We start from the raw sequence: 13,146 nt of genomic DNA, 5'->3' as shown, positions 1-13,146 counted from the left end.
AGGTAGTGATGTTACAGATGTCACTTGCCTGAGTGAGAAATGAAAGGAACAGAACCAAAGGGATCTTCGGGAGGACTTTTCTGTGGAGCAGAATGTGGCTCCACATTCTTATCTGAAGTTGCTCTCCTGTCCACCAGCCTGTCTGCAAAAAATAAAATGAAACAGAACAAAAAATAAAATAAAATAAAAATGGCAGGTCTTACTCCAATGTAATGATATCTACTCTTTGGGGTGAGTGAGCTATTTAGTGTTGATTATTTTTTGTATGTTTTAAAGATATCTCGAATTCATACTTCTTGATCATTCTGGAAGACTGATCTGCACAGATCCCTTTTTAATACTTCTGTCTGATCAAAAACACCATGCATTTCCTGATGGAATGCTTTATAGGAAGGCCTCATATGCAGCCTATGTGCTTTGTAACAGAAATTACAACTAGTCATCTGCACTTGAGTTTTAAACCAGAACCACTGTGCTCATCTAAGAAGCAAAACCATTCATTTAACCCAAGTTTTCAGTAGCCTTCACCACAAAAGAAGAGTTAACAGTCACAGCAGAATTGCTGGGAATACTTACTATTGAAGATATAAACTGTAATAATTTGAAACAAATGGAGTGTCACTATTCAGAGAAATGCAGTATTTGTTTTATATGGTTTTCAACTCTTGGGATACTCATTTTTCATTTACTGAAGGCTTCAGACCAAGGTTTTTAACAGTGCAAAAATTAGAAGCACTAGGAATGGAAAACAGATTTTCTGCTTAAGTTCTTGTCTTAACAGCAAGGTCACATTAAGCTCCACACTGTCCAGCCCAGCCACCACACTGCAGTTCAGGAGGGTCCAGGAAGACTCATTATCACCTCCCAACACCACTGGTTCAAGGTTTGCCATCATCAGCTACCATCCCAGTCTCTGTACAAGATGCAGCATCTTGCTCTCCCCCTTCCACAGCAGACAGCTGGTCTTCCAAACAATTTGTAACAGGACTTTCTTATCAGCTTGCAGCTTTTGAGATGCAGCTGAACTGTGCTTAAGTAGCATATCAAGCTCCTTGCCCATGCGCTACTCAGCCATTCCATACAGGAAACAAGAGGCTTTCTTGAGATAATCAGCAGGGCTAGGACAGCAAGCTTATCGACTTCAGGCAGATGCATATTAGCTCTGTGTACAAAGTACATGAGTTTTGAAATTACATGCCAGTTTTCACAGACAAGTGTTCTCTTCACACAAAAGCATCCATAGTCTCAGTTGTTTTATTCTTATCTACACTTACACTCTCAAATAAGAAGTAGGAGCTGTTCCATCACAGGCAGTCTCTACTTTAAATTTAAACCCAAATGAGGAACTTCTGGTGGGAAGATAAAGTAGTGATGCAGCCACACGGAAGAAAAATACGAGTTAAGATGCATAGAAGACTAGCTTGAATAGCTTCTAGATGTACCCAGTCTTCAGTTTGCACCTTCAGCAATGCAGGCTTCTATTATTCCTAGTTCCTGCCTCCAAAGGAGAATGAGCTGACTGCTGCACCAATTTGCAGGCAGTCAAAACCTTTTAAGTGTGCAATAACTTGAACTACCATCCCTGTTAATGCTGGTGCACAGGACTACAGAAATCCCAACCCTCAGAAGATAGTATCTTCCTACTTGAGCAACACAGAGAGGGGAAAACAAAATGGATTGAAATGCTAAGCATGCAGGAAGAAATAGAAAAATATAACATAGGGTTTCATCACCTCCATGGAACCTAGAGGTACACATTGTTGAATAAGTTTCTATGGGAAATAAAGTTAAATAAGTGCCAATTCAAAGCTAAAGCTATTGGAAAAGAAGAAGTTGTTTCGTCCATCTGAAGCACAAGTGTGCTCTGTCCATTTTGTATTAAGATTCATTTCCCTTTATCAAACAGTGTTTTGGAGACAACAGGCAGCCATGCTTTCTCCAATTTCACCCAAGCAGAAGCAGACAAGGGGACCGCCCATGCTGGTATTATTGTGCTTCGCATGCAGCTTCCTTAAAGCAGTGACCCAAGACTCATTTCGCAGTGAATGCAGTGAATCTGAATGCAGCTGAGACTGCAGATACAACAGAGATCTATCAGGTACCAAATGCCACTGATGACCTTTCATATGAAGTCAGTCATCTAAGCCCACGAACAAGAGGTACAGCTGTGCATAACTTTTTTTTTTTCCTACAACAATGATCATCTTTTTACTTTGGAAATCTTCCCAATTCTAAGCAAGGTGTTTTGTTCTAAGAGCTAGCTCCCTTTTCCATGGAAAGGGTAATCATCACAGCAATACCCACCACTAAGCACACTAAGACATTATACCACTATATGCATGAAATCAAATAGCAAAATTAGCCTGACAAAAAGTCTCCGTACATTGACTCTCTAACAAGGGCCATGCACATTCAATTATTCATGCACTAGTGTCATGAGCAACAGATATTAAAATATTTTCAATTCATGGGTAACGTGTCAGCTCAACGATACAAAGAAGCTTTTGGAAGCAGAAAGAAAGGGCAAGCATGTTGAATGCCATACTCAGCACTGTGTAACACAGTAAAAAGACAAACTTGTGTAACATGAGTTCTATAGCACAGGACAGCCGCTGAGTTCAGTCACAAAACAATTTCTTTAACAAACCCGAATCTTCAATTCTCCTTCCTCCAGAGGGCAAAATGATTCATGGTAAACTCAAGAATTGAAGAAAACGTACTTGGCAGTAAAACAGCGACTTTCTCTCATAAGAGAGAGCCTACATATAAAGAGAACCAAGCATTGATCCTTGAGATGTATCAAAGGAAACTGCAGAAAGCATTACAGAGGAAAAGAGAGCCATAATCTTTAATTGTAACAAATCTCTCAGCTTCTCATTACTCCATGTAAATTTGAGCAAGTACAAGTAGGCAAAATTAAATATTTCTGTTCTCGATGCAGAATAGGCAGTAACACTGCAACAGAACTATTAAGATTGTCCCATAACAGCAAACAAAGTGAAGGGTCCTTGAAATCTTTGATGTACGTATCTATGTGTACACAAACACACAGATTGACTGGACCTCTTAACTGAAATCAAGCCCAAGAAAAGCTGTAATCACATCTCATGTGATGCATACACAAGCCTGCCACCTAGTGCACCACTGCTCAGGTCAATAATATTCTCTGTATTCTGGTCAGTATCTAATTTAGCATTTTGACACACAGAAATTGGGCCGCATTGTTATACGCTCACTGCAGTCACCAGTTGTGGCTTTTTGGCAAGCAGCAGCAGTCAGGGCTTTCATACAATGTTATCACCATCTCAGAAACCCTCTGCTTTGAGTTTGCTTCCTTCTGTCATATTTTCTTAGTCCAATCTTAACACAATGTCAGAAGTCTTAACAATGAGGTACACAGAATAAAATATATATAACATAGCTGCGAAAGACCGTTAGAGAACTTCATTGAACATCGTTATAAGAAGCTTACCAGATCCTACAAGGAAAAGGAAAATCTCATTTTTAAAACCATAAACTGAAGTAACTTTTAATTGTTATAGACTGTTACATTGAAATTTGAAAAAAATCACACTGTGCAATAGAACCATTAAGTTTATTTTACTTTCTTATCTAGCAACTTTTATTCCCCCAGCTTGCTAGAAAAGCAGCCTTTTCAGCTACCCTAGGCAAAAGTATTTCTTGTGTAGTATCTTCCAGCTTTTTCATAAAGCCACTTCAAGTATATCCTTGGTTAACATATTCTTCTCTACTCAAATTTGTTTATAACACATGCCTCAGCCAAACCAAATTCATGGAATTTGACACAACTACAGTCAGCAATCCAGCAGTCAGATAAGGATTCCAGAAATGAGTATCATTATGCTTTTGATTCAAGCTAATCTGCTCCAGATTGGAGAGTATGTCATTTCAAAAGTTTTCTAAGGCTTCCTCTGGAAAGAGCAAGCCTAAGATGTTCAATTCTACTACCAGGAAGAACTCCAATGTTGGAACTTAAGAGCTGCAAAGAATGTTCACTCTTCAGCCAGTACAATACCCATTCTCCCCAGATGCTAGCAAGAAGAGTCATTTTATTGTGAAATGACTGTAAGCTACATTTGCATCTCCAAAATAGAAGTTTTATGAGATCAGCATAGCATGGAAGTGAAAACCATTAGCTACCACTAGACACTGACAAAAATAATACCAAATGACATTCCATAAGGATCAACAGGTCACATGCATTTCTTCATCAGCTATAATCAAACATCCAGAAATCCATGAAGACATCTGAAAGCATCATTTTTTTCCCCCCAATTACTTGTAATTAAGCTCTACTGTGTTTTAAATTGCAGCAAACTTACTGAGAGTCAGTCAAGTATGTACTATATATACGTATTGACACTGTCACATCTTACAAGTCACGCAAATGACAGAACTAGCTTTCAGGAAAAGCGTCTAACAAACACACGTTAAGCAATTAAGAAAGTAATTCCAAGTAAAAACCATTGAGATAACTGACTTCAAGAGAAAAAAGTTTATTCAACTAATGCCATATCAGAACAATAAAGCAGCCCTTACATGTAGCCACTCATCAAAAACGACATTACAAAACATTAACATAATGTAATAGATCATCTTTCTTTCAGGCATTTTCAAAGGACGTATCAGACCCACCAAATCTTCTGTTCTGGTGTGTGCAAGAAAAAAGCTGAAGAGGAATGAAGCAAGCAGCCAAATACCTCTGCTAGTCAGAGCTTTTTGACAATCAAGGTGACATAAGCAGGATTTAAAAGCCAAGATAGAGCCATTTCTGCAGTACTTCAGCCAGTAGCTACAGGTTTTAGACAGTCATCTCCCATTGCACACATTTTCAGAAAGGGAAAGGAAAGGAGACAGGCCCAACTCTGCCCTCAAATGCTCAGAAAGAATTCTGTACACAGACTGTACGGCCCTTCAGTAAAACAGGCGATGGTACTGCTGAGACCTTATTTACTGTGAAGCAAAATAAGCCTTCAAGTGTCCCTTACTTGATCTTAGCAGGTCAAATTCTCTGTCCAGCAGCTCCTCCTCTGTCAACTTGGAAAAATTGTCCTCTCCAAATGGGTTCCAGCCTGACATATCAGGTGGGTTATTGATGCTCTGCTTTGGGTAACTGGTAATTGCCTCAGCATCAAGAATGCCTGACCTGTAAAGTCAGTCCATAGAAAGAAAACAGAAAGGAACATTACAGGATTGTCTATCAGGATAAAAATTGATGTTATGCTTTATTACGTCAAGCTACTGCATCCAGGTAATACGTATGCATTAACAGCTTATCCAAAACGTATCTGAAAACTAAAGATAAAATGAATCACTAAGAACATGTGGTTTAATTGCATTATTTCTGTATGTAACCCTTGTACATTTTAGCTGTCGATTTATTAATTGTAGCCAAAGCATAGAAAACTTTGTCAAGATAACCTGCAAGATGAAAAACTGTATTTCATAGTGTTCACTTCTATACTTATACAGTAGACAGTCTTTTTTTCTTTTAAGAAAACAAAAAACCTAGTAAGTATATTCAAAATTTTAATCCTCTCTTTGTTAAAGAAAACCTCTGATCAGATGTATTTTCCCTTTTAAGCAAGTTTTGGCAAATTAGCTCTACCACTTTTCTCTCCTTACAAGATCATCCTTACGCATTACCAATTGTTGCTAACTCTTTGGTCATTGACTTAAAGCTAAACAGCAGGGTATAAATCTTAAGCCATACATACATAAGATGATCATTTCCTTCCAGACCGAAATTATTTTTTTAAAAAATTATTTGTAACAGAAGTACTCTGGTAATAGGCTAGATCAAAGAACAGGTGCTAAATCTCAGATATGGACACAAACATGCAGAAAAACACTTTTGCTAGGCATTACACCACCTAATTGGCACCATGACACCAAATTTGCCACAGTGATATACTGTGCCAATACAGCCACGGGGGAAATATACATACAGGGTGAAAATACTTTGCCTTTTACTCTTTCATCATACTGCAAGGTGACTATGAACGACAGCAGCACCTGAAATGTGCAAGTCTGAAAAAAGCCCGCATCAACAATGGCTGCACCACAGACTGTAGGGTTCCCAGAAGTACAAAGGGCTTCTCTTTCAAATGCAGCAATAGTAGTATTTATGTGTTTACGTGGCTAACACTAACTTAGGTCAGAACATCAGTGAAACTAGGCAGGTGTGCAATTTTTTGCCTTTATTTTTTTTAATGATGTAATTCCATATACTATTTACAGTGAGAATTCACAAAAAACTCATTTTTCACTACACTTTCTTAATGAAGGGTAAATGCATGGGCCTCTGCAAAGGGCCCTTATTGAAATTAAGATACATCCCATTACAGAATACAATTCAGAGCATAGATAAATGGACAGAGGAGTTAGAACCCCTACTAAATACATCACAGTTAAAAAGTCCATCTTAAAACTGTATCCTACAAACTGGATTAAAGAACCAAAAGTGGTAAAAATTAGTATCTGAGATCAGCGCCACATCCATTACTTCATTAAGTATGAACTGCTGGCCACCCAAAGCAAGGTGCTTAACAGTCTGTTTCTTGGAAGGAGTCCATGAACAAGAAGAAAAACAAGTTCTTTTAAAAGAAGTTTCATTACGCTCATCTATTGATGAGTTGTGTCCTGCTTTCCTCCCTCATGCCGTTATCCATTAACACTAACTAGCATCTATTTATTAATATTAGCAATACCTTATGACTGAAGCAATTCACTTCCAAGGAAAGGATTTGGTAGTGCCCATTACAGTTAGCAACAGAAAGCAGATAGTACACTGTACTATTGTACATTGTATTGGCACATTTGTGTCAGAATACTTGCCTGCTTGCAGCATAGGAAGAATCTGCCACTGTTCCAGCATGTACTGGAAGTGATGCAGAGTAGGAGATTAAGGCTGGCGAGAAGTCTTGTAGAGAAGTGACATATTCAGGAGATTGCACCTGCTGCGACCGCTGCTGTTGCTGAGCAAGCATCTGCTGCTGTATAAGAGCCTGCTGATATTGTTGCACCTAAATAAGACAGGCAGTACGTTACTAACATTCAGACAGGTCAACGTGAAACGCCTATGCTAGTAACAGCATCAGCTTCACAGATAGATGCATTAACAACAACCATATAGCAGAAAAGATTGGCAGCTTAACCAAAAGCAAGGAACCAGCTCTCCATTACGTAGATGAAAAGGAACTGCCTTAACAAATGAGTGACAGTTTTTCCCTCTTACAACATGTTACTGCTTAGCTCTTTATAATTACTGCAAACTAAGTACAAGCTACAGCTGCAGTGTTAGTTTTCTTCATCCTGTATTCTTAGAAATTAAGACTCAGTTCCATGACAATTTCTCCCAACTACTGAACACCTTCTGTCACATGGCTTTCTTGCTTTATCCATAGCTATTACGTGTACATTACCATTATGCTGTAGCAGCATCACAAAGGGCATGGAAGAATATTTTCTTCTGAAACCACTAATAACTAGGTGTTAAAAGACTTCTGAATTTTAAGCAAGAACAGTCAAAATGCTCTTCAATGCAGTTTTAAAATATTAAAAATAAAGAAACAAGCACAATAGAGCTTAATCACCAGCACCTGACAAAACTTATTTTCTATCACGCATTCCAGTATGAAGCTGGCAAGGACTCCTCTTGGCTAGTTAGGTTTGTAAACACAATGTATAACTTCGGTTGAATGTATCATTCCAGAATGTTATTTCCTTGTAACAATCAACCTGCCATTCTCCCTTTTTCTTTAAGTAGTTCAAGGGTGCCAACTGTATTTTGTTGGTTTAATGCCACTTGAAGACTCAGAAATTCTGCAAGATTTCCTCAGGTATAACTCTAACTGCAAATGCTGCAGAACGCAGCTATGTACATACACAATAGTGCCTGTGAAAGTAGTTACTGGCTATCTGTACTTAGATGGTTGAACTAATTAGTCATTCTAGCCTTGAAGTAGAAATTTGATGCCACTGTGGTTTTATTGCTTTTCAGAGTAACTTCTATGTGTTGCTGCGACCATTACTGGAAACCTTAAGCATCAAGTATGTTTCCAATTAGCACTTAATTTATCAAAGTTTAGATTGTATCACATTCAATACTGAAGTGCCAGATAAGCTTTCTCAACTGAGTTTGGATGAACTATTTTCTTTTCCTCTCAAGTGAATATCATTTTAGATATTCACCAAGTCCACAGCTCATTGTAACTACTCACAAATTTGTGCTGCTGCAACTTCACAGTGTCTTACAAACATAGGACACATATGAAGACTATCAGTGACATTCCATTCTTGACATACCATAGTAGGATACTGAGACTGGGAGGGTTGCTGCTGGTACACAGACTGCATCAACAGTTGCTGCTGCATCACCTGCTGGTGCACTGCTTGTTGACACTATATTCAAAAAGGAAAAACAAATCTTGAAGAAATCATGATTTCCCTATCTGGAATACACAGATATTTAGAAATAGCATTGATCTCAGTATCACCTTAGTGCCTCAACAGTGTTTTTCAGTTAAGATATCACATAACCAAAAATCAGCTGGTAATTCATTCAATGCATTTTAACAACTGTGCTTGGAAGCTTTTTCCCCCCAACTAACATCAGTCTATTTAACAAAAAATAGGAACACACATTCTGCACTGTCTGTTCAACTTTTGCACTTTTCAGGAGTACTATACCTCTCCAGAAAGCAGTTCAACTGTGCTTTTTAATAACAACATGGCTCAACAGAGGGAAAAGAGGGAATAGTAATTGGTGTCTTGGATAGGTTCTGAAACTTCTTGTCTGATCTAGTTCCGCTCCTTCCTCTTTACAAGTATTTATGCTATGTAATTCAAGCAACTACACCTGACAGTAAGCAAGCTCAACAGTGTTAGAATACATAGTACCCATGAAAAAATGTGGGTTAACAGAGCAACTGAAAGAAAGCCTTCATTGGCCAAGAGAATGCAAGAATATCTAAAATCATACTCAGAGGGTCTACCTACACCAGCTCCTACAAGCATAGCATTATCAACTAGGTCATTCCAAATGTTTCTCTCGAGCATGCTTACACATACACAAAACCTTTATTTGGGCCACCTAGTGCTGATTCAAAGCAAGCACAAATTCTGGGTCAAGAAACAAAAGCAAGACAGCACAAAGAAAACAACTTCCCCATGTAAGAGCTGCAATGCCTATGCAAGAAACAAGTGTGCAAATCTAAAAAGAAGGGGCAAGAGCTACAATCCCTCTCTCTCTGTCCTAGTGGGGAAAAACTAGGTCATATTGTTTAACTAGCAGATGATTCAAAATGCTAACAGACACAACACACTGCTTTTTAAGAAATGTGTTTAAAATATGTGACTTGTACCTGCTGAAGGTAAGCCTCCTGAACTGTTGGTTGTTTTTGCTGGTGATGTAAGTGGTGCAGCTGCTGCAGTCTCCAGTCCCCCTGCTGCAGCTGCTGGAGAACTCTGTTCTGCTGTGGATGATGCTGATTGGTCCCTTGGGACAACAAGATTTCTTGACCATTTCCAGGTCTCGGGGTTCCTGTAATATTAAAGACAGCACAACTCACACGCCAATTTCTAACCTTTAACTGTCCATTTGCCCTGGCAGTTGGCATTTAGTGTTTCAAGACAAAACAGTTTATAGTTCCCTCCCAAGTGTGATATCTTGCATTCTAAGTTTACTGTATATTTCACCTTCTGTGAAGATAACTGTAGGCCTATCAATCCATAGTGTCTACTTACAAGATGTGAAAAGCTTCCTTTGCTCTCATTACAGAGGAAGCTGGTTTCAAGAGTTCTGCTTTACTAGCAATTCACTTTGATCTTACAGTGTCTCAAACACCACATCTATTCTGACTCAAAACTGGAACATTTTTGTCTATATTCTTATTAAAATAATCTGACAAATTCATCCTTGAGTGAAACAATGCATTAATTGCTTTTGGATTTTGAATACCTAGAAGTAAATAAAGTATCCAAATGCGAGCCTCTTGCAGTACGTGTTTAAATACTGATTAGTGCTTCTGAAAGCATTCCTCTTAAGAACTACTGGCTTACACGTATAATTCCTTAGATTGCTGAGTTTTGCCATTCAATTGTTTTTGCAGCCTTTTAATTATGCAGTTACTAACATAAATCAATGTGTCTTGCATGCTGTTTTTATATTCTGAAGTGCACAGCACTGAGCCGCTCCTTGCTGTAACAGGAAAAGCTTTCCAAGTTGTACGTTACTTGGATCTCATCTAGTAGAATTTATTTACATGTGGGATGCCAACATTCTCAGTGGACTTTAGACTGGAGGCTTTCCCAGTACCAGACCTGAAGCTACTCTTACCTTAATCAAATCTCTGCTTGGTAAGTCTAAAAATCACAGGGCATTATTTTGTCTTTGGAGAAGCAGCACAGACTTTAACCCTAGTACACTCAAAATGTGTACTGCAGTGCAAGTACTGTAATAGACATAAAATCACAAAGTGCAATTAAAAAAGGATTCAGGATATAAATTATAACTGCCTAAGTGCTTATTTATTACAGGCATTACTCTTTTTGAATGAGGTAATGAAAAAACTCAAAGGATATATTGAAAATGCCATGTGATTTTTTTCCCTCATTTAGTCCTCTGTTGCTTTGCTATTGCACCAGGAGTGCAACGTGAAAAATGCCAAGGTCAGTCATTAAAGGAATCAAGTTTTTATATGGTGTATCTAATAACTTACTGAGGCATAGGAAATGCAATTTTTCTAATAAAATGAAAGCAGTTTCTTGTTACAGAAAAGTTCAGTGAACTACTTGGAAGACAAAACAGTACGAACTTCTCTCCTGCAATGAAGAAGTTAGTTGAACTAAAGTCAGCATTATGCACACATTGGAAAAAAAGATGCCTTCACTTCCCAATTAGCATTTGTGGCATCCAGAAGGGATGAAGATTTGGGGCTTTTTTGACAAAGTAGTATCTACTTAGTTTTAAGTTTTGGAGGTTATCCTCAAATGATTAAGGAAGAAAAGAAACTCAGAATGATTTTTTCCATTTGCTTCATTCAAACCTTAGACTTTGGTACATTACCTTTTTGCCCACGATTACCAAATACACCAGGAACTTGTACTTTGACTGGTGTTGCTGAGCTCTGGATCGTCAGAACACTTGAAGCAGCAGTACTTGAATTGGCCTTTGGTCTTTGTCGTGGTGCAATTGAGGTTTCTGTTGGTCCAGTAGGATCTGTTATTCTGAAATGAGATTTCCATAGAAGAGACTACATTAAAAATAACTGTTGAGTATTCAAATTAACTACGTCATCTCTTTATAGCTCACTTGCACTTGCTCACTGTTTACTTCCGAGCTTGATTTAAACACCTCAAGATTTGTTTCCTACAATTCTTCTCACCACTCACGGCATGAGATATGACTGCTGCAGAACGCTTTCAAAAGGAGCTGTACAACAGCCTTATTCTCCATGAGAATAAAGCACTAGATTACATTTCCGTGCAAGTTTTCCTGAGTTCACAGTAGTGAATCAAAATTACCTGGAAAACTCAAGGCAGTGATCCTGCAACTAGAGATTCGGTTACTTCTCATACACACACAAAATAAGATTTTTCTTAATCTTACCTATTAATTCATTTCTGGTTTCATAAGAGATTTAACATCTAGCAGTTCTATCGCTCATAAACCTCTCTAAATATTTGTGTCTTTCTGTAGTACATTAGCACTGTATCATGTTCCTTCAGGCTAAAGAAGATACTCAGAAAGGGACTTTGGAGCTTTAATCCCACTGTATTGTATTGGCATCTTTAAAAACTGTCCAACTGCTTAAAAACACAAATTCACCAGCTAAGCTACAGTACCTAACACTTCATACTAGTTCTTAGGAAATTATATTTAAGTGTTTACTGCCTTAATCTTCTGTATCTTAGGTAGTCAGAAAAACTTAAGTAGGAAAATTCATGGTTCTTTCCCAGTAGCGTCTAGCAGGTGGAGTTTAAAACATTATTCCATTAATACTCTATGCCATCCCTCAACTGCATGTCACTAACTGATAGCAGGGCCATCAAAACCAATCACTACCTTAAAACAGCACAGATATATCTATACAGCTCAAACACGGCTTAGATGAGTGCAAATGTTTGCTGCTCATTTGCAACAGGCTAATAAAGCTGCAGCTGAGATGACTGTTATAGCTAAAAATTCTAGTAATTAAACCACATATTCAGATTCAGAACGAATACAAATTTTGCTAAGAAGGAATATTAGGATCTCAGTTTTTCCTCAGTGGACTCTAAAAACAATTGAAAAAACTGAGCTCAAAGAGACTAGAAGCACTTACAAATGTAGTTTATCTATTCTAATGAACTACTTGGGTAATTTTTATTATGAAAAAAGTTTCAGACAAATGTGCAATTTAATAATACTAAATAAAAAAAGTGAAGCCACATCATCTACTCACCTTGCTTTTATTTGGCTTTTTCTAGCAGCTGCCTCACTAGCTGTCATAGGTTCAGGAAGTGCTGAAGGGACAGGAGAATTCTTGGGAAAAATAAATGTGAATCAATTAAAAACAACGAAATCCCCAAAAAATCATTACAAATCAAAAAGGTGTAAATGAGTTCAAGCCCTTCATGCTGCAAGGTTTCATGCAGAACCTGGTCACGTGGCTGTAAGTTGAAAGTGTTTTTACTGAACACTATTTCTATTTTCTGTTACTTATTACAGAAGTACAATATGAAAACGCTGGTGGTCTGACTCACTACTTTGTCAACTACTTCATTTCGTTCACACACTACCAACAAGGTAACAGAAAACATATGAAGAAAGTATGTTAACTGGAAAGAATAAAGATAAAGATTCATTTTATCTTTAAGAATTAAAGCCAAAAAAAATAGAACAAAATAGCAGTAGTTTTTCATGCTATTCAGCTCTTCCACTCCAATGCAAAATCCACAAAACAACACAGCACCTAAGCTTTTATGCTCCTTTAACTGATCTCTTATCACAAATTACAACCTAATCACATACATATTAATTGTCATAAATGAACAGTCACCTTCTAATACTAGCCCTTATTTCTCTAGCCAGAAACACTGCCAATAGAAGTCATCAGCAGCCAGTTTACCTCTCCCAGCGCC

The 13,146-nt window shown here is 37.9% G+C and overlaps 1 protein-coding gene across 3 annotated transcripts in view; it reads right to left on the bottom strand.

Moving 5' to 3' along the window:
* Positions 1-13,146, bottom strand: part of BMP2K (BMP2 inducible kinase) — a 62,652-nt gene that overhangs the window by 19,337 nt on the left and 30,169 nt on the right. For 2 of the 3 annotated variants that reach the window (XM_021394830.1, XM_021394832.1), the window contains exons 9-15: positions 12,468-12,547; positions 11,090-11,250; positions 9,387-9,565; positions 8,329-8,424; positions 6,859-7,046; positions 5,010-5,167; positions 29-142 (exon numbers count right to left, since the gene is read on the bottom strand). In XM_021394830.1, the coding sequence (XP_021250505.1) occupies positions 29-142; positions 5,010-5,167; positions 6,859-7,046; positions 8,329-8,424; positions 9,387-9,565; positions 11,090-11,250; positions 12,468-12,547 (976 nt within the window). The remainder of the gene's footprint in view (positions 1-28; positions 143-5,009; positions 5,168-6,858; positions 7,047-8,328; positions 8,425-9,386; positions 9,566-11,089; positions 11,251-12,467; positions 12,548-13,146) is intronic. The other variant, XM_021394831.1, reaches the window with a different exon arrangement.

The sequence above is a fragment of the Numida meleagris genome, chromosome 4, assembly GCF_002078875.1.
Source record: "Numida meleagris isolate 19003 breed g44 Domestic line chromosome 4, NumMel1.0, whole genome shotgun sequence".
Lineage (NCBI taxonomy): Eukaryota > Metazoa > Chordata > Aves > Galliformes > Numididae > Numida > Numida meleagris.
The sequence above is the reverse complement of the archived record's forward strand: the minus strand, read 5'-3'. Positions and strand labels throughout refer to the sequence as shown.